A 21,300-nucleotide genomic window follows, 5' to 3' on the forward strand; every position below is an offset into this window, starting at 1 on the left:
CGACAGTGGACTTAGCAGAGCCACCAATGAAGTCATTCATACAAGAAAATAAAGATGAAATACTCTCACTTCAGAAAACGAGATCAGAGTCATTTGGCAGCTACATGCAAGCACTCTCCCTATACTAGGAAAAAGAACAGAAGCTATGCCCAAAGAACAGCTGAGAGTCAAGTAATTTTGTTTTTCCATTATTTGATTCTTATTAACATTACAGCTCATGTTTAATATTATTCAGAAGACAAAAAAGGCAGCAGCCACACACTGAGCAACCACAGTACGAGTGTTACTGAACGGAGCAGCACCCACTGGAGCCACTGCTCCCAGGGTGTGCTCAGAGCTTCACTCATGCCTCTTGGGACAGGGAGCACTCTGGGATGCTATTTCATCACTCCACCTTTTATACCCACATGCAGGGATCCCAAAATCTTGCTTTCCCTTCCAAAAAGGGGAGTAAGAGTAATATAGCTAGGAGAACATATTTTATGGAAAGCAGAATTTCAATGGTAAAGGAAAGGAAGAGCAACAAATGCCTAATGACCTAAGGAAAACAGGATCCTGAAGGGAACACCCTCTCTCCCCACACATACAAAAACCTTCTAGATACATTATTATGATTAGTCTAAAGCAGAGACAGGAGTACACAGACAGAATTACCCAAGGACAGCTCAATGACCCTAAGAAATAATTATACAAGGAATTTTTGCATATAAACATGAACAACACAGTGAGACAAAAAAACCCAAAAAACATTAACTTATCTGCTGCAGGGAAAAAAAAAAAAAAAAAACCCTGGGGGAAAAAATATGCTGCAGACCGAAAACAGAAAGGACATGTCAGCACTGTTACAAACCTGCCTGCACCCTTTCATTAGCATCCTTCATGAACACAGCACTGGAATGGATGAACATGAGGAAAAATACACCATACATCTGTGTGTATGTTTGTAAAGAATGACCAGGGTCTTCAAACCCCTGCATATCTGTCCCAAGTGCTCATTTCTGTTCTAATCATTTGCATCACCCTTTTGACTTAAGAGTGGTGCCAGCTTCCTTGTTGCATGCCTTTAACAGCAGATTTATCCTAGGGCAGCAGGCAACAAATTCCCCATCAATTTTTAACAGAATCTATTACTACTTCCACATGACAGGACACAGGTTCACATTCAGCACAACTACTGCTTTTGATAAGTTAACATTTGCTTTTTGCTTTCCAACTTTCTTGCTAATTCGATTTGAATTTGATTAATTTTCTAGTCTAAACACCTCACACTGAGTTTACATGCAGTGGTGAACAAATGAATAGTACCTTGTATGTTATGGCTTTTGTCTACCCATGCTAAAAGCAATCTATCTTCATGAACTGTGCAGTATGCAAAAGAGGCCAGAATTTATGAATATATCGAATGTCTGTGTAGAGATGGAGTTTTATGTTCATTACTAACATGACAGTGTGATGCACAGAGATAACTGAAAAAATCTGTTTTCCTCATGGCACTGGTAAATTTGTATGTATTTTACAGTTCAAAACAAAATTCCTAAAATATCCTAACATATGCAAAGTTCAGCTCAAATATAGGGATAAATACAGATCATATTAACAAATAAATTTATATTAAAATGAAAGAGAAATGGTTGATATGGTAAGATCCAATTATACAGAAATCACTTTTGTCATCATAGGAAACTTTTACTGTCTTAAGTACTGTACTAAATTGTGGAGCCCATTATAAAACTTTGCAACAATAATTTAGGTCAAATAGTAGGACAGGCATAACTACTGGCAGACAATGAAGGTTACAGAAACACTCACATGACACTGTATTTCTGACTAAGACAAGTACTAACACTAGTTTATAAGCAGGGGTTTAAAATTCTTATACATGTTAATTTACAAAAAGGAGGGATTGTACAGCATATGATAGTATAACGTGGGCTTACATACTGGAAAGTATATTTGTTATAAACAATTCAGTGTGCACTGCTGTATGCTAGGAGCTTCTGAAGAAAGAGTTGCATGAATTCTGCATTATGTTACCTCCTCCCTGCAAATGTGACAGTAACAGCCAAGAGCTGGAGCAAATACTGAAAATGATCAAGCAAACCTTTGCTGGAAATTAACTGACAAGACTGTTTATTACAGTTTTCATGCATTTAGGAGAATTAAGAGTTAAAAGAGTTAAAAAAAGTGCTTTTGAAAAAACTACTCATCTCCCTCTCTCTCCAAAGTCTCACAAGTACTTCTTTTGAAGTTACATTTTTCATTTAATTCACATCCATTTTTTCCAGAATTATTAATATGTTGAATCACTATATTTAAAGTACAATGTGGCAGTTTTAAGATGCAAGTTTAGTCAAATGCCTGGCCTTGAATAAAATGCATCTAAACTGTAAAAGTTATATGCCTTTACTACATATATCTATAAAAACTGCTTCTTATAATTTTATTTCTGTGATTATAGGTTTGATTAGTCTTTAAAAAATGTTTCCCCTATATAAAACTCATAAACATACCTTACTTCAGTGTCACTGTACTTGGTAAATATAACTCAGTAGCCATGTGCTGCTGTTGGTTTAACACTCAGCTATAGGCTAAATGAATGACGGCAATTAAAAGGTCAGTAAAAAAAACACTAAAAATTCACTGTGTGGATCTACTGCATTTTGAGATCATGCACACATCTGGTATTCCTCTCTCACATAGATTACAACAGCAGAAGCATGACACAACCCACAGACTCACTGAAGGGCTGAAGAGGGCACCTGGGAATCCACCGCATCCACCACCTCCTTCAGCACAAGAGTGAAAAAGCCAGCCATGGCAGGTTGCATACTGCACACAAAATGATTCTTCAGGTAACTCCCTGCCACAGGATGGTAAAACTACCCAAACTTGCAAGAGTCAAAGGGAGACTGAACAAGCAATCTGCTCAGGGTTACTAACCACACAGAGACTTGCCTAGTTCAGTAAGTCTCTGAGCTAGAAACTGATACAGTACACTGGGGAAATGATGCTGTACTTTGTACTTGTCCTCAAATGTCATTCTCAGAGACTGGAGAACAGACAGGCAGAACTCCAGCTGTCCTTACAGCACAAGACTTCTGCAGCACCTGGGCATTTCACTTGTGTTGGCTGTTGCTGGCACAAGTATTCCAGTAAGGGTCTTATTAACCATTTATCTCCAGCTCTCTTTCCTCACCCTACTCTACAATCTATAGCTTCAAACTGATAAAACAAACTGATTTGGAAAACAAGCTGAAACAGAGACTTTTCAGTGGTTCTTCTTATATTGTATTTCATCAGTTGTTATTATATTCTCTTCTTATTTTGGCTACAACATCATGAACTCTTAGACTCATCTTCCAAGCAATGCCATTTCAACATTTTCATTTCTTAGGCAGCATACTAAACTATCATGCAAATCTAGTCTTTCAATGTGAAAGAAGTTAAAAAATATTCTCAATGAGAATATTTATAACTATACTAATGTACAGGATGACCACACAGTTTTCATTGTCCCTGAACAATTCTTGCAATAGACAACATTTAGAAAAGAACATCTTTTATACCTATAAAAACACACCTGCCTTATTTTAAACACCACGTCCATGTTATCTTGCTTAAGTGTGCACCTTCAGCAAGGGTTAAAACTGAGCAATGCATGGTGACTGTGCACTGTTGTTTTACTCGATGTTCAAGTTAGGTGAGTGCTGAGTAACCCTTTATATAATTTGGATCATTTTCTTGTACTTCTCACATTCTGTCGTTCAAATCTCTGTTGCTATTGCCATAACCCAAAATAAATCCAACAGCACTGTTCAAAGAAAGTGTTGTTCAAAATACAATCAATTCTGGCTTAATAATGGTTGAAGAGTTGCTAGATGATGAAATGTTTTGGAATACACATACCTTTTATAAAAAATTGTACCCAGTGAGGTACCATTGCTTTACTAAGTTTGAAATAATGCCAACACCAATGCTAACAAACATACAAAACCAGAAAACAACTCAAACGAACCACTGAAATAATTCAATTGTGAAGTGGCATAAATATATGTTTGAATGTAAGTGGAAATAATTTTTTTACTTCATAATTATGAAAACTGGCAGAGTCAAGTAGAACAGAACTGTATATAACCAAGAAACTTGTATGAGAAATTAACTAAACCCAACAATTTTAAAAATTCTTCTTTATTCTTAGAATAAGAATAATTCTTAGAATTATTCTTATTCTAAGAATAAAGAAGAATTTTTAAAATTGTTGGGTTTAGTTAATTTCTCATACAAGTTTCTTGGTTATATACAGTTCTGTTCTACTTGACTCTGCCAGTTTTCACCTGAAATTATTCCTGAGTTAAGCAATTTTTCAATGAACCCACAATGTTTCTCTTCCTCATCCATCTATGATAACAAAGACCCACACTACCACTTTCTTTCCTGTGCTGGATTTACTTAACTGGATTTACTTAAGCTGAGCTCCAGAGAGCCTGCAGAACTGCTGGCATTTCTTTGCACAGCATCAGCAACTGACATACTGTCACACGTCAGTCAGCTGGTGGATTAAAGAGAGAAAGTGTTTTCATTAGGAATGTAAATGCATTTTAAAACACTTTTTATGAATATATATCATCACATACTCAACTAAGTCTTCCTTTTTTTATGTCCCATGAGTATCACTATCATGTGACAAAGAGACCAAGCCGTGTTTCAGATTTCACTGCCTAAATTTTGCAATGGTATTTTCTTCAACTAGCTTTAATAAAGAATTAAATCACCAGCCATACAAGGTGACATTTTCCCTTAAATCAAACATCTCTGACCGAGCTGAGTATATCTGCAAAAAATGTTTGATTCCACTATCACTATCCATTCTGGACATATAAACCATATGAATATGTATTTTAAATTCATATAAATAAAGTTAAAATACACATGTGGAGATTTTCTAATCAAAATAAGAGATACTGGAGACTTAGCATTTATGATTACTGATTTGGGTATAGAATGGGGATTGAATCCAGGCATGTCCCATAGTCTAAGTAAGGATGAATCTTTGTGACTGCCACAATTCATTGCTTCTACCAAAAATGTTCTTCCCCCTGCTCCCCAACAAGAAAGTAATGTAATTTTGATTTAGGTTTTTGAACTAGATCACTATGGGGTATATAGAGCACAGCTGCTGGCAGAAGGATGGAGGCAGAACCTCACTTGACACTTTTAGCTGCAACTTGACTTTGGACTGGCTCAAGTGTAAGAAAATCTCACTAAATGTCTCGAGAATCCACTACTGGATTTTATAGGACAGGACTCAGTGCAGTTTCTTTTCCATCACCTTGACCTCCCCCTTGCTCCAGAAAACTTCCAAGGTTTTTTTGTATCATTTCCAATTTAGAGGGAATGGAAAAGTGTCAAAAATCTACATTTGTGAAATTAAATATTCATTCTCTGAACAGCTTTGCATTCACGAAGCTTACAATGCATCATCACAACATTTTAAAACTATTTATGCAGGCTTCTCAAATGCTACTGTCATGTAACTTACTCATATTTCAGCACCATCTACTACACATTCATTTACCTGATCTGAATGTTAGGCTCTGCTAATGATTATTCGGTTTTTACATAACAAAACCTGAATTTTTTTTGACTTGAAATATAAAATATTTTCAACAAACTGCTAAAGAAGCTGTTGTCAAGAAACCCTTTTTTTCTTCAAAAAATCTAGAATGTAAGCAGGTGAATTTCTGATATTATAGAATTGGCATGCTGCACTGTATAATATTTAATTACATTGCTGTAAGGCAGTCAGACCCACTCAGTACAATTAGTTGATTGCAGGTGACAGCTCCCATAGAAGATACATTTAAATAACCCAAAGCCGTAATACACTTGCTATACATGTATTCTCCAGAAGCTGGATGAGGAACACTACAAAATACTATGTTTTTATAGATTATTTTACGGGGTGGTTTCCTTGGATTCTGTTATGTGATACCCATGAAAACATTAAGTCACTCTAAAAACAGAGCAACCACTCAAAACCATTTAAACCAGTATTTTTCATTAAACAATAAGATGAAATCCTCAAACTACTGAATATTATGATTTTAAAAATTTGGCAAAACTTCAAGGGATTACTCCCATTGCTCAAGTTAATCCATTTGAGTACAGCAGTCATTCCAGAGCAAATGTTCTTCACCTGCACAACACAAGGCAAAAAATATTGGTAGAACATTTGAAAAAATATGCTAATATAGCCCTGAAGAAATACAGTTGTCAACCTCATCCGAGAAATTAAGTACCTCAATTATTAAAATGGCAGTGTAAAGTCCTATAAACCTTTTTTTAATTTAGGACAGAAAGAACAGAAATTTTTCTGTCTGTTTGAACTACAAAAACAAACTAAAAATACACAAGGCAAAGAATGAGATCAAGACATCTAAAAAACACTATAGAAAGCCTTTCAAAGTTGCTTCATGCTGAGTAAGGTTTTGTCTTCAGTCTGAGTATGAAAACAATAAAGATCACAATCAAGTGAAATATATTGAAAACCAAAACCCTGCCTTTAAGATTTATTAATTTCATGCTCAGAAGATAATTCTCAGATAATATTTTTGGTCATCAGAACCCATACTGGAACATAAGCATGGTAGTTCCGTACCTCAAATCATATTAAGCATAACACACCATCAGTTTAAAAGCATAACTGCAAAAGGCATCACACTAGACCAAATCCTTCAGAAAAACATTTCAGCTTCAATTTAATTCAATGCAAGTCAATACCACAGCCAAGATACAAGTATCCCTGGCCTCTATCCTTGCATTCACAAAGACAACTCCCAGTGCAAACATCTGTGAGACAAGGCTGCCAACCAAACCAGAGAACAGAGGATCTGGTTCCTTTTTGCCCTACTTTCAGAAACAGGGTTGGCTACTTATGTGTATTTTACTTTTCTATACTTAATGACTCCACCTGAATACCATTTGAAAAACATCTCTGCATTTTCATCAGTGAGCCTACACTAACAAAAATCTGGAGTATTTAGAGAGTCCACTTCGGCATCTAAACATTATGTTCTCTGCCAAACTTGTATTCTACTTCTAAGGAAACACTTATGAGTGGACAAAGCCCCCACACAGCCCTCCGAGACTATGGGTCTCTGCAGCATGCTTTCAGGCACTGAATTTTCATGCTCATTTCACTTTATAAGCACTTCCACATATGAACAGAGCCTCTAGGTATTGTGGGAAGAAGCAAATTAAAACAGAAGGGAAGAAAGAACACTGTGTTGTGCAGCATACGTGGGATGGAGAAACCGTACTGAACAGTAGTAACAAAAAAGGATGCAGATCACAGCACAGAGGGTACATACAGACTATAATAAAAACATTGCCAGTACAGTGTAAGGGACAGTACAAGGATCAGTGTTTAGCTGGGACAGCTACCAATTACTCACAGTAATCCGTAGCTCTAGAATGAGCTCTAGCAGTTCTGGGGATTTCTTCTCCCTCTACCCACCCACATCTTCATACTGATACTTTCCTCCAACATCAACAGAGAAATTTTACCGATTTATTACCAGTAAGGATTTCTGTGCTCATATTTTCAATTCAAGAACACTGTCTTGAAAATACGTTGCAACACACTGTTTTCCTTCCACACTCAAGGAATTACATATAGCAGATGGAATGGGAATTTCTCAGCTCTGTTGAAGATGACATGAAATGATTAAAACTACAAAGGTGTTTGGATGTTCTGAGACAGTATTGCAATGTGTTAACTTTTATAAACATTCATCCCTCTTATCAGAGCATTAACTAGCCATTAATGCCTTAAACCTAAAAAACACTTACGCACTTTACCGTAGCTGATCCTTCCATTATTACTCACACCTGTAAAATTACAAAAAAATTATGCAAGTGTTCATGAGACTGGATCCTATGATCACATCACTGAGCTAAAAGAGACCAAATGGAGATAAGTATTATTTTACAAATTCATGTAGCCATTTCTATCAGAATGACACCTTTTTTTGTTTACTATGTACATATGTATTTATCTGTACCAAAAACCCCAACAAAATAAAAGGCTTTCCAAGTTACTTATAAATTAATGCAAGAGCTGTGGCTGTATTTTGGAATGTGTCTTGCAATTATTCTTAAAAGCATGCTTAAAGTTCGTGATAGCGCATTTCATAATATTAGACAATACAGCCACATTTTTTGCTTTCACTAGAGATCATATGTGTTTGAAGTATTTGCATAAATTTTACACTTAATTAGGCCTTAAATATGCATGATTTGGATGTCACTTCTAGCCAGATTTCATTAGTATGTCATTGCCAAAGAAAAATTTCATGGGCAAATTTAGTTATCAACTCCTGCAAATTACCATTTTATATTGTTAATATTAATCAAAATACATATATTAAGGTAAAATCTAGAATTAAAAAAGCAAGCATTGTTAGTATGAAAAATTAAAAATAAACAACAAATCCACCTAATTGGTTTTATATGCTAAAACACCAGAGACCAAGAAAAGCTTTTGTCCTTAGATGAAAGACTAGCCCGAAGTGTATTTCATACAGTCCACAGTTCATAAGGCTTCAGATATATTATTAGGTATTTCACTGGTCCCTCTATTTTTACGGTTTATGACCTGATTTGGCAGTGCTTCCTCACCCAGAAGCCAATTATGATGAACATAATTTGTATGAAAGATTAAATTATATATAGGTTTCTGGTCACTAAATAGTTTGATGGAACCCAAGCCCAATGGTTATTCTATATTCAGTGCAACAGCTCTGCGCTACTGCATAGAACAATATGGGTTGATCCCTGCTAATCCCATTTTGCTGCTCATGGATGAGTGATGCATACTGAGATTGTACTGACATCACACGATGAAGGAGGCTGTGTATTAAATGAGACTGCATACAAAAGGGGAGCTGATTCAGTGGTACAAATGCACTGCAAAGAAATCAAAAGTTATGGATCTATTTTTGTGGCCGTGAACTACAAATGGGACAATTTGTTCTACATTAGGAGTTCTGTTCTTTGAATCTTGCAACAACCCACTCAAAGCTGGAGCTTATGACAAGGTGGGGCTCTGGATGGGAGCTGCAGTTAATTTGAAATCACAGGCAATTGTTTTGGGAGAAAAAACATTTGGCAGGGGGTCTGAACAACACAGGTTATTGCAAAAAGGTGACCATAAGGAAAGGTTCCTAATACTATGTACAAGTGGAATGTACATCTGGAATGGCAGTGCTGAACTGCAACTTGTAATAAAGATTTTTACAGAATATATTTATATCTATCTATATCTATATATATAGATATCTATATACATATTTGTATAAATATTTATATATGTAAGTATTTCACAGAATATAAATCAGATGGAGATAAGTCTGGATTCTAGGTCAGCACAGATGTGGTTTTCTATGGACACAGTCTCTACAATCTCCACAACCCAGTAACACAGCTGTTTCCCAAGAAGAAAAAAAACTAGCATGTATAAAATTATAACCCTCAGTGAACACAGCCATCAGCATGGAATGACAGGAGACAAGATGAGCAATTTGCTAGAAAGAAAAAGTTAACAGAAAAGAATTGGACAATAAAAACGGAATTAAATTCTGCTGTAAAGGCCTTTAGCATTCAGGATCTAGTCTTGCCTTCTGACCTGAAACGTACAGTTTCAATCCCCTTCAACTCTTCTTTCCCAAGTTCCTGATGTAATGCTTGAAAATGAAGCACATATGAAGAACTACTTTCTGAAGACTATTTGTACCCCTGACGCTGATTCTCTGTAGATTAATATACTGGCATGCCTTTGATTTACTAGACAGTGCTTTTTAAGTTTCTTCAGGAACAGATTCAAAGCCTTTTAACTGGGCACATTTGTTTCTCTGTTCCACAGGGTAAAGGAGCTGTTTATTCTTAAAAGCAGAACTAAGGAGATGGTTACTCCTGCCTCCTGAGATCAGCACCACCACAGTAAAGGATGCACTTTCAAGATCTTAATGCAGCTATCACTTTAAAATATTCTTCAAGAGACTACATCCTCTCATGTGTCTCAGCTGGATATTTACAGTTAGTGCAGGCTTTTTAGCACTGTGATTTTGTAAGACGCCAAGGAAAACCTTTCTCATTAAAGCACTCCTTTGTAAGCAAATTTTTTTAATGGCCACTGAAGAATTTTTTCCAGGCAATGTTCTTTACTAAACTGGTCTTTCACCAAAAGAGAAAAATAATTTCTTGGCTATTTTTTCAACAATCATTGTTACCCAAAGCCCAATCTCTGTGGTCTGTCTGAAAAATACTCTTTCCAAAATATCTTCATCTGTGGGAAAGCTAGAGCATCCTTTAGAAAAGCAAGACTAGCTAGAGCAGCAAGCATTTTCCAACCCTACTTTCTAAGAAAAGTAAGATTGGAAAGGAAAAACAAAGGAAAACAAAAATCCACAACGCAGTATCCTGTTCACATCTGCAAGATCAAAGATAGCACAAGTACTAATAACTGCTTTCTGGAAGAATCTGAAAAAAGGTAGCAAATGTCAGTAAAACTTTTTTTAATGACATGAAGTGATGAGTTAAAGATTAGGCACAGCAAAGTACAGTTTATATTCTCTGTCTTTCAAGAGGTTCTACGACACCTTGAGTGTATTCAAGAAAACGGTACTAAGGCATCAACAATGTTCTGCAGGTATAAACACAGCATATGCCATTATCACAATTTTAATATGCAAGATTCCCTTTGGCCAATGAATTACCATGGAAAGTAAAATAAAAAGAGCACTAAAAGCTAGATAAGTAATTTGCAATTAGGAACATTTTCTTGAATGGTATTTTTTACTTATTTTAACACTTTAAATATCTACTGACAAGATAAGCTCATCACAGTTTGGTGACAAGCATGCAGACATCCAAGTATTACTGTTTGGGATTATTCTCAGATAAATATTAAAAGCTGCAAATGGTTTTATAGATGGCTTAAGATGGCATAAGCTCATGCTTCTGTAAACAGGTTATTGTGTTCTCTGTCCCTCGAGCTGACACCCAGCACATGGTCCAGTTTAAGGTAAAATCTTTCTATTCTTCCTGGATTCAGTTTCAATGAATCAATTCAGCAACCCAGTTCAGTACACTCATTGATGCTGGTAACAATTTTTTCATGCTCATTTCTCAGTGTGAAAGTAACATTCTTTGCACTTATTTACATAATGAAATCAATCTTGCAGAAGTTTATACAGGTCTGAAAAAATATGCATCAGTAACAAAGGCAAATACAAGCGAAATCATGTGGGACAAACTCAGTGTCTCAAAAACGACTTAACAGATATTAGTGCAAAAATACTGCAATTGTTGCTGCAGAGTAGACCTGCTATATCAACATATAAAAAGTTGTAATAAACCTTGTCTCCCAAAATACTGGGCATGGTCCATATTAAAAACAGGACAACAGCAATGAATATACCAGGGATTAAAGGTAAAAATGAAAAACTTTTTTAGCTTTGTTTTGCCAAAGGTAAATCCTGCTTCCAAAATCTTGTTATGCAATGTATCTTGAAAAGAGTTTTAAAAATCTGCAGGGCAAATTCCATTGTCTCTACCTCTACTCTCATTTTCTGGCCCTGTCAGTTTTCAATGGGAAAACTCAGAATCCTTTATTATTGTGAAGTGGGGCAAAAATAAAATTCAAATCTCTTGATAAACAAAAAAATCTTAGATATCAGCAAAGCAAAAAATAACACTAATCAGCACTGAAGATGAAATATGACTTAATGCTGCAGCCTGGGAAGCAGAACAAGCAACAAAACCTCTTCCAGTCACTATTACTGCAGATTGCATCCAAAAGCGGCATCATCACTAATGGGGACTTTACAGCAGCCAACACATCTATGGGATCAGCCAAAGACTTATGTAAGAATACAGAGACAAGCTGGTTATCCTGAATGTTTCTAGTCACCTTCATAGTGGTGAAGAGAAGTACTTCTGAGAGACATAAAGATATGACAGAATTTAGACTACTGCACTGCATCACCAATGTAAGGTAAACAGTTTTATACGGAATGCTTAAGCAATTAGTCAATCATATTATTAAATTATGATTTTGAGAACAGACTGAATTTGAAGCCCTATGAAGCTGATGTGAGACCCACTAAACCCATACAATGGATTTCAACATACTGCAAGAGCATCTATAAGCCTTGGTGCACACGACATAAAAAGATAAATTTAGGTAGCTTTTGATAAATAGCTGTACGACAGTTCAATACCAAAGCAAACCAAACCAATATGTAATACCATATCAACCTGTTGAAAGAACTAGGGTAGTGGAATATAAGAAAAAAAAAAAGGTTAGAGAGAAAATCCCTGCAACTGTGAAAATTTAAATAAACCCCAGCAATGCTCACTTGAATAGGGCCTGACAAAATTCTTACATTTTTTATAAAGTGAAAGACATGCTTACCGTTATCTTTGCTGCTGTTTTCTTCAATTGTCATTTGTTCTGCTAGCTCAGACAGCGATTCATCAATAGTCTGGCTTCCTCGCAAGGTTAAGGAAAGTCTTCTCTTAAATTTTTTCATTCTATCGATATTGAGTCTGGCTTAAGGAAGCCTGAAAACAAAAATAAATAATAAAAAGTGAGAAAAAATTAGTTAATCAAAAAATGATGTTTAATTGACTGACATAAAAACGCAGGAAGGCTTACAGAAAACCTGGGCAATATGCAAGTTATACTTAAAACAATATCCCTGAAGCAAGATTACTCTACTGGACTGAAGATGAATATGTTGAGAGGTTGATGCCCATACATTTTTGCAATTTTAATTTCTATTTGGAAAAAAAAGAACCTTTGGATTTGTTTGGATTTTTGTTTTAGAAAAACAGCTAACTTCATAACCAATTTTACAGTCCAATAATAAAGGAAACAGTCATCTGAAAACTAGATCAGTGTATGCTCTGTGGCCTCCTCCACAGCGTCTTTCACTAATCCCACTAAGCAGAAGGAGACTGTAACCTTTTCTCTTTCTCAGCCCAATTTTTTATGATGAAAACTTACCAAACTCTCTCTATTTTACCCCTTTTACAAACAGAAGAAGGGGACAATGCCAAAAGTCTTAAACACAAAAGCAGTTCTCAAACACCATCCCACCTAGAGAAATAGGACAGCCAGGGTCTGGTAACAAAAGTCTGGCTAGAATGGATGTTTCCTTTAAGAGTCAAGCAGTAGCATGGAACTAGGAACAAAGCAGAAGGCACTTTGTCCCTGGAAAGCTGTAAGCAAACAAACCTTAATAACAAAGGTCCAGGTCAATAAACATGCTGCCTCAAGTCTGAGCTGGTAAGTGAACTTTGTGGTGCGCCATACATGTGCCCTCGCATAACAAGAGGCACAGTTCTGTCTCTTCTTACTCCATATGGACAGTTCACCCTTGATGTTATTTCTCACTTACTTGTTCATCTGCTCATAAACTCCAAGAATGACATATGCAGTGTTCAACACAAGCACAGCATACTGAAGTCTGAAATACATTTTTCCCCCCTCCCATGAGGTTCTTTGCCTTCCAAAAATTCATAATTCACATATAAAATCAAATTTTGCTCAATGTTCTCATTTAAACAGAGAAATGCAACAAGTAGTATGCCAAAGGTCCACATTTAATAACAAATTGTGAATACAATTTTATATTGACAGCATCCCATTAAGCACATATTTCAATGAACTTACTCTTTTTTAAGCTGCTTCATAATAAAAAGAAGAACAAATTGGTACAACAAATCTGAAAGTGGCTGCTGGTGGTAGCAGAATGCATACATAGGCTAAACTTTCACAAGATTAGATTGTTTAGGACAGCAAGTAACACATTAGGGGTGGATAAAAGAAGACCTTTGGGATATGAGCTCCAAAGTCTGAGACGAACAGTAAAATCACTGGCAAAGCAACAGCTGCATCCAAGGGGAAAGAGGTAGATTACAAAACAGGGTAACTAACATCTCAGACAATCACAGCTACTATAAAGCAGAACTATTCAGGCACTAGGTAGAGATACATAGGAAATAAAATATACTGCTGTAGATACAGTTAAGCCAGCAGTTTCTAAACTGCCCCTTTAATGCACTGCAATAAAGCCACACCTAAGTATGAATGATTTTACTCTCTCTAAGTCAAAAGCAGGATATTCTTATTGTTAAGAAACTGCATTCAGATAGCAATCCAAAGGGAACATTTATTTTTCCTGTTCAGGACCAGGCTACAAAGATGTTACTTGAATGTGTTTTATTTCTGCATTCAAACTTTTTCAAAATAAATGCCCATGTTTCTCTAAAAAGGCCAATTTTGTAAAAAAAAATTGGAAGGACACATCATTTATGTGTAGTTTTACTCAACTGTCCCATGATGTTTTTTGAAAACTGCATCTTCCTACCTGTATTATTCTCAAAAAAGGATACATGCAATTTTTAGCTAAGTAATGCCCTAAAGCTATTTGACAGCACAACAATTTCTTTCCAATTTTCCACTCGGGCAGCAACTGAAAAAAACAGGTGCCTTTAAAGGGAAACAGGCTATTCCTGGCTTTTGATCTTGCAAGTACTTAAACCTACAGCATTTTTTAATCAAAAAGAAGGTCTACTGCTGAAGAATATTACATATAAATTAACAGATATATGGATTAGAAAATCCAGGAAACATTTTAAATCTCAAGCTAATTAAAAAATCCCAAAGTATTTTGTTTACTATAATTACAACATTTCTCCTGTTATGGCAGGGTTTCATGGGATAATGAAGTACCAGTTTTGCTAACATTCGAAATGAATTCATGGCTTGATTTTCAAATAATTTAATGGTGAAAAGGAATGAGGAGTGGGAATCCACATGTGACAGAATGTTTTCTTGTATTGAAATGTATGTCAGCTTTTTAAAGGAAAAGATGCTCACCAATATGAAAATAAATTTTTCTCCCTTAAGGCACCAGTATTCTTGCTGGTTCAGAATTGTAAAGAAGAAAAGAAAAAAAAAAGGAAGTATTGACTAGTATCTAGCACTTAGAAATGTCCTCTTTTCAACTTCTTTATTCTCATGGCCAAAGTTGCAGAACCTGCTCATTCTTGAAGTTTAAGACAAGACATCAGTGAACAGAGCTTTGAAAATATGATCCGTACAATCCAAAACTAACACTGGCTCTCTAAAATGACAGCACTTTCACAGAAAAGTCCAAATTGTCTGATACTCATTTTCACTCCTTAATAGCAGATGCATACTTCTTATCTCTCTTTAACAGTAAATCTAGTTAAGTCCAAAATGGAGTTACTTGATTAGTAATATACATGTAGAAGCAATGTTCCTCCAAATTCTTAATGACTGTGAATAGTTATTTCCATATTTAGTTTTAGAACAGAGCCCACAGGCTTGACTATTCTATTCTGTAAATTTCTCTACTCTGAGTAAGTCATACCCAAATCAAGTATTTCAGATGTCACAGTAGATAGATTGATTTACCTGAATGCAACTAATGCAAATTCTAGTCTCCTGCAGACAGAATGAGGACAAGCAATCTGATATGACACTATCTGATACAACCTACAAAAGCTGGCAGAGACATATTTGTTCAATCCTTATATTGATATGAAAAAAAGGAAGCAACATGGTATTAAAGGAACTGCTGCTTCTTACAATCTGCAGTCAAACCCTGAAAAACTGTTCGTTTTGTCTTTAAAAGTAATGTAAGTTAATCCTTGAAAACAATGCTAAAATCTACCTTTTCTACTTTCCAACATTCACTGTCACTAACTCAGTTCACTTCACTAGTATTAAACCCCTGTCTTGAACCCATCATCTTTTAAAAGTGATCTTTATAATATAGTTCTGAAAACAAACTCCATTTTTTAAAATGATCCAGGTAAGACTTAATTTAAATACGTGTGTTTTGGTTCACCCTCTCTGATTCACACCCATCCTTCCCACGATGCCTGAAGGACAGCACTCCTCATTTAGCAGACACATATGTTCACAATACCAAGGCTGTACTGCCTTAATCCTTGTAAATTTAAACAAATTCAGTTAAAATTTTCAAAACCAATAAAGATATTTAACACCTTAAATCTTAGTCAGTTTATTTCACAAGGGTCACAAATACCAAAAGCTCACCAAGATTTTGCTGATTCAAAGCCCTCTGAAGTCAAAGGGAACCTGTCCTTCAACTTCAATTAGCTTAGGATCAGTCTAAGTGCTGACTCCTCTATTTCCCTAAGTTATATTGCATCGAGGTCCATCTACATAGAGATTAAGCATTTTAAAATTACTTTTCCACTTAGATAAACACTGAAGTTGCAGCCAGACTGTTTTTACAGGCTGTTTTACAAGGCAAAGGGTATTTTCAAAACATCTAAAGGCAGTTATTGCTCCGGAAAACTCACCTGTGAGAAGGGGGAGGAAATCAGAAACCCTAACAGCATGAGCAACAGCATGGATGCAGCACAGCCCTTAAAGACAGGTTAGCAAACTATAGTCCAGGCACAAGACATCAAAGAAAACAGGTAACAGCACTATATATGAACTCCTTGTGTCAGAAAGAGAGGCCTGAAAAACTCGAGTGCTGCAAACTGTATTAATTACAAACAAAAAGAGGAAACACCTGTCAAAAATATTGCCCCCTTATTCTAAAAAGAAAACCAGTTTTCCACTATATTAAACTGTTCTCAATCGCCCTGAATTTAAAAAGTAAACACAACCATTGACATCAGTATGTTGCACATCAAACACAGAGCAAACTATTAATTACGCTAATGAGAAATATATGGATAATTTATCCAAGATAATGAAAAACCAGTTTGAGCACTCATAAAATTCACATATAGTACAGCTGTACCTCCTTACAATCACAATTCTACTCTACAAGAATGGATTACAAACATGGAATTTTAGTCATTGCATCTATTTTTTGTATTTGTCTCAACTCACATTTGTTCACATCAGTGAAAAATATTTTCTACTGCATTTTTCCACAATTGGCCTTTGGAAGCAACACAAGAATGGTCAACTAGACTCTTTTGTCAGGAGCACAGCTACTAAAAAAATTACTAGCTTTATGCTGCATTGGGTCAAAGAACTGACATCGTACAGATATAAGAGATACCTGACAAACAAGGCCTTTGTTACTGATGAAAGAAAACTGTGAAGTCAAATACCTCAGCTTAGTCTGACCTCCCCAGTGCAAAAAGGGCAAAAGGAAAAGGACCCTCACAGCTTTTTCCTTTATGAGCAATACTCAATATGGAACTGAACTTTCCCAGTGAAGCCCTTTTTTATGTACTTACAGAATCACAGCCAAACAATTACTCAAAATTGAAGGTACAAAGATATTTACAAAGGTTAACTTCTTATCTGAGGATAGTCTTACTAGTTAATATAGGCAAATAGGCTCCTCCTAAAGTGAATGAGAGCATCTATATTCAGCTTCTGATCTAGATCATCAACTGGAAGAACCACTCCAAAGGGAGGAAATATACAGAAATTACCCTGTCCTAATTTAATTTTGAATATGAATACCTTATCTTCATGCCTCTCCCCCCTAATCCCTTTGCCTTTAAAGAATAATGAAGGACATGAATGAGCACAAGGGGTTTGTAGTTTTTTTTAATTAATCTTTTAAGTAAAAAATATATACTGAATATCACTACAGGCATATTTAACTATGCTACTGGTACTGAATTTAAAATACTGAAAACCACCAAATTTGCCCAAAAGATCAAATTTTGCAGTCCTTCTTTCATATCCTATGCTTATCTTCTTTCTCTAGACTCAAAAAGCTTTACTTAGGTAACCACAGCAAGTTTATATTCTTTAAAATGTAGACATGTATTTGTTCCCACCTAGATTCAAGCAGTATCAAACAGCAAAATCTACAGAGATGTACTATTTGATAGATCTCCCTGGATTAGATATGTCGTACTGATTAATAACTCCTTGTTAATTATCAAAGGCTCTGTTCTCTCAACTGCCAAGTGAAAAAACACAGTATGAGTCTGGTTAAATTGGCTGACATTTAAGCCAAGAAAACAAATGAGCTGACTGGCAAAGCTTCCACACTTGCTGTCAGACTCATGAACTGAAAGGCTCTTTTCTATTGAAGGGGAAGGCAAAAACTAAAAGGTTACATGGATGTAACATAAATACTACCAGACAGTCATAGAACTTCAGATCTTGAAAGATGTAATGAGCACTGGAAACCAAAAGCAATGTCTGTAATTTTTTAAGCTTTGATTAATAATCATAAAGCCTTAATAAAGCATTCAGGAAAAAATATTTTAAAAGAAGAGTTTTGCACAGAATGTTTGCTGCTCCCTAATACTCAGATTATTTTAGCAATAGATTGACAACGTTGCACTATCACTTCTGAGACAATCCTTCTCAGTCTTGCAAACAAGCAAGTCTTTGGAAAAACATTGCACAGAAAATTCTTTCTAGGTTCAGGAAGACAATGTTGGTTCTAAGACTAAAAAGCATCTGCAATCTTTTGTGAGTCTGAGCAATTGTGTCAGTAAAAAGCACAGTTTTCAAGGCTGCTTTTTTTTTTTTTTTCATCACAGTTCAGGCACAAAATCAAACAATCCCACACCAAAGAACCTTCTCCCAAACTCCAGTAGCTCTCAGCGCAGAACCCCCAGTCCTCTAAGCATCTGAACCCCCACACCAGAGCCTTCAACATTTGCTTCTTATTGTGCTAACAAAAAAGTTTTACTTACAGCTCAAGACCTAAGGCAATGAAAAGCTTTCAACTTATTTTGAGGTTCTTTAATCAAGCACCAAGAGACAAAAACATCAGAGTAATATAAATTGAGATAAAAACTAAAGACACACCTGTTTGGATGAACAAAGAACAAGGCTACAAGTTTATAAGCAAGTCAAGAATACAGTTTGGCCTATTTCTCTTAGAACAGAAATTAATTGCACTGAGGAACGCATTGAGGAAACCTTATAATGGAAATTAACCACCAAGTGAGAAAAAAAATTGTATTTGTTAAGACTGAACACAAAATGAAGACTGATATTAAAAATTAGTTTTATAGCTCACAACTTTTCTTCCAAATGTCAAATTTTTGGTTTATTACTTCTTGAATGTCTATACAGGTTCTGTATAGCATGAACACAAAAAAGGCCTCATCAAGCAACCCAGAAAGTCCTGACAGTAAAGCCAATCAGGCAAATGTAAAGTCAAACCCTTCCACAATTACTGCATGTACAGCCCTGTGCCTAAGAATAACATCAAAGAGCCATGAACGGTTTCAAATCATACAATTTGGGTGCATTTCTCTTACACTTCTATGTACATACAGAAGACAAAAAAAAGAAAAGCTAGAAAAAACAAACTCTTTCACAGTAATTGACTGCTTGGTTTTGAATTATTTTTTCTTAAAAATAAGGAGGAATGATATAGCAACAGAGGAAGAGTTTTCACTTAGAGTTTTCAATTAAGAGACCAATAAGCATCATGGTGCAGAACACATTCTATAGTATTGATGACATACATGCATATTTTTCTAACAGATAACAGACCACAGAGAAGATCTGATACGCTGAAGGCATTACATAGACACACAAAACAAGACATTAAGGAAAAATCCAGTATGATAAAACTGACACTTCTGAGACATTTAATGCCTAAGATTTTTCAGTCTCTTCTGTATGCTGTGTTCTTCTAGAGAGTTCTGATGATAATAATACTGTCAATGGTAAAACTACTAGTCCCTGAAATAACAGAGAGTCAGAATAACTTCACCACAACTAAGAAAGCAAGTACTGACAGAAACAACAGACTAAATAGTTTCTTATATTCAGGCTGACTAAGTTTAACAGCTGCACTGATATATTTCAAAGGTAATTCCAAAGGAGCAGTAAATAAACTCATTCTTGCAATAAATAATCTTTGAACTATGGTTCAGAAAATTGTTTGAATGTATGAACATCTTTTACCCAAAGCTATAAACTTCCCTGATTCAGTATTTTTAAAAAACTTACGAATTGTCTTTTCTTCCCTTCTCCAATCCTGTCATCAATACAACTTCAGAGATTTCCTCAGTAACAGAAAATCTCTGAACAGTAAGTCAATTACAGTATTTCCCTGCTCTATTAATTTTTACATAGCAGTCAAGATTGTCCCAGCATGGCACCAATTTGTTCTGTTACAGCATTCAGACAAATGCCTGTCTGAAGCGTTCATGCTGCCATTTAATGGTCAACCGAATGTGCACACATGGATCATTTCAGTATTCATTGCCAAGGATACCAAACATGTAAGACACTATTCCTAATGCAATTGATTATTTAGCTGACAACCTGGGAAAGAAAGAAGAGTTTTAACATATGTTTTGCTAAGCAGCTTTGCAAATAGCTGTGTTGGCAACAAGGTGGTGGCAGTATGCCCTACAAAGCAAGAGAGGAAAGCATGAGGCTGCTTAAGCCAATTTAGTACCTCCACAGAAGTAGAGTACTGATCATTAGTGCACATCAAATCCAAGGTAAGACTGTCCTTACAGGGAGCACTATGATAGAACTGTTGTGTACCAGAAAAACAGACTGAAAAACTGCAGTTTTGCCAAAAACCTATTTAGCTTAGCTAAACAAAACCTGGGATCTGAAATAAAAGCAATCCATGAACAAAATAAAGGACAGCAGCAAATGCTGTTAAGGGAAGATGACAGGGGAAAATAATAAATGGATAGGAAATAAAGTAAAGTAGAAGTTCCTTCTTCCACTGCAACAAGTTCTGGCCACTCTGATTCCCACGACAATAACTACATGCAGACTCTTCTTCTGTCTTACTTCTGCACCAACATCCTGCTCCCAAATTAATTCTCAACAGGTGACAGCCTCACAACAGGTAGTTTTCAGGGTTCAAAAAGCCAGGAAAAAGAAAAAAAAAGGTATGAATTTATTTAAACATACAAGAAAAGGCAACTGTCATACATCAAGCTGTCAGAACTGTGACTGTTGGCTCAAGACCAAGAACTCTACACGCAGACTAACAGATACTAAGATTCAAGATCTCTCGGTATCACTTGATGTTCCTTTTCTTTGCCTGAGCAGATCATTCTTCCCTGCATGTCTTTTACACACAATCTTACATATTACTCTTCCTCCAAGTAACTGAGGCTGTCCAGAAAAGGTTCCCAGATTCTGAAACGAAGCAGAACACCGAAATTACCACTACATAATCTGGGCAACTCCAGTTAATCAGTTTGAGAGGCCACTCCCCTCCCAGACTGAGCAAACAGTCCAGCACTTCAAAGGAC

At 35.9% G+C, this 21,300-nt stretch overlaps 1 protein-coding gene across 2 annotated transcripts in view; it reads right to left on the reverse strand.

Moving 5' to 3' along the window:
- The window catches only part of CDK17 (cyclin dependent kinase 17), a 90,264-nt gene that overhangs the window by 42,154 nt on the left and 26,810 nt on the right, over window positions 1–21,300 (reverse strand). For both annotated transcript variants that reach the window (XM_005421608.3, XM_031057582.1), the window contains exon 2: window positions 12,476–12,624. In XM_005421608.3, coding sequence (XP_005421665.1) covers window positions 12,476–12,593 — 118 coding nt within the window. In that variant the 5' untranslated portion in view covers window positions 12,594–12,624. The remainder of the gene's footprint in view (window positions 1–12,475; window positions 12,625–21,300) is intronic.

The sequence above is a fragment of the Geospiza fortis genome, unplaced genomic scaffold, assembly GCF_000277835.1.
Source record: "Geospiza fortis unplaced genomic scaffold, GeoFor_1.0 scaffold186, whole genome shotgun sequence".
In the NCBI taxonomy this organism is placed as follows: Eukaryota; Metazoa; Chordata; class Aves; order Passeriformes; family Thraupidae; genus Geospiza; species Geospiza fortis.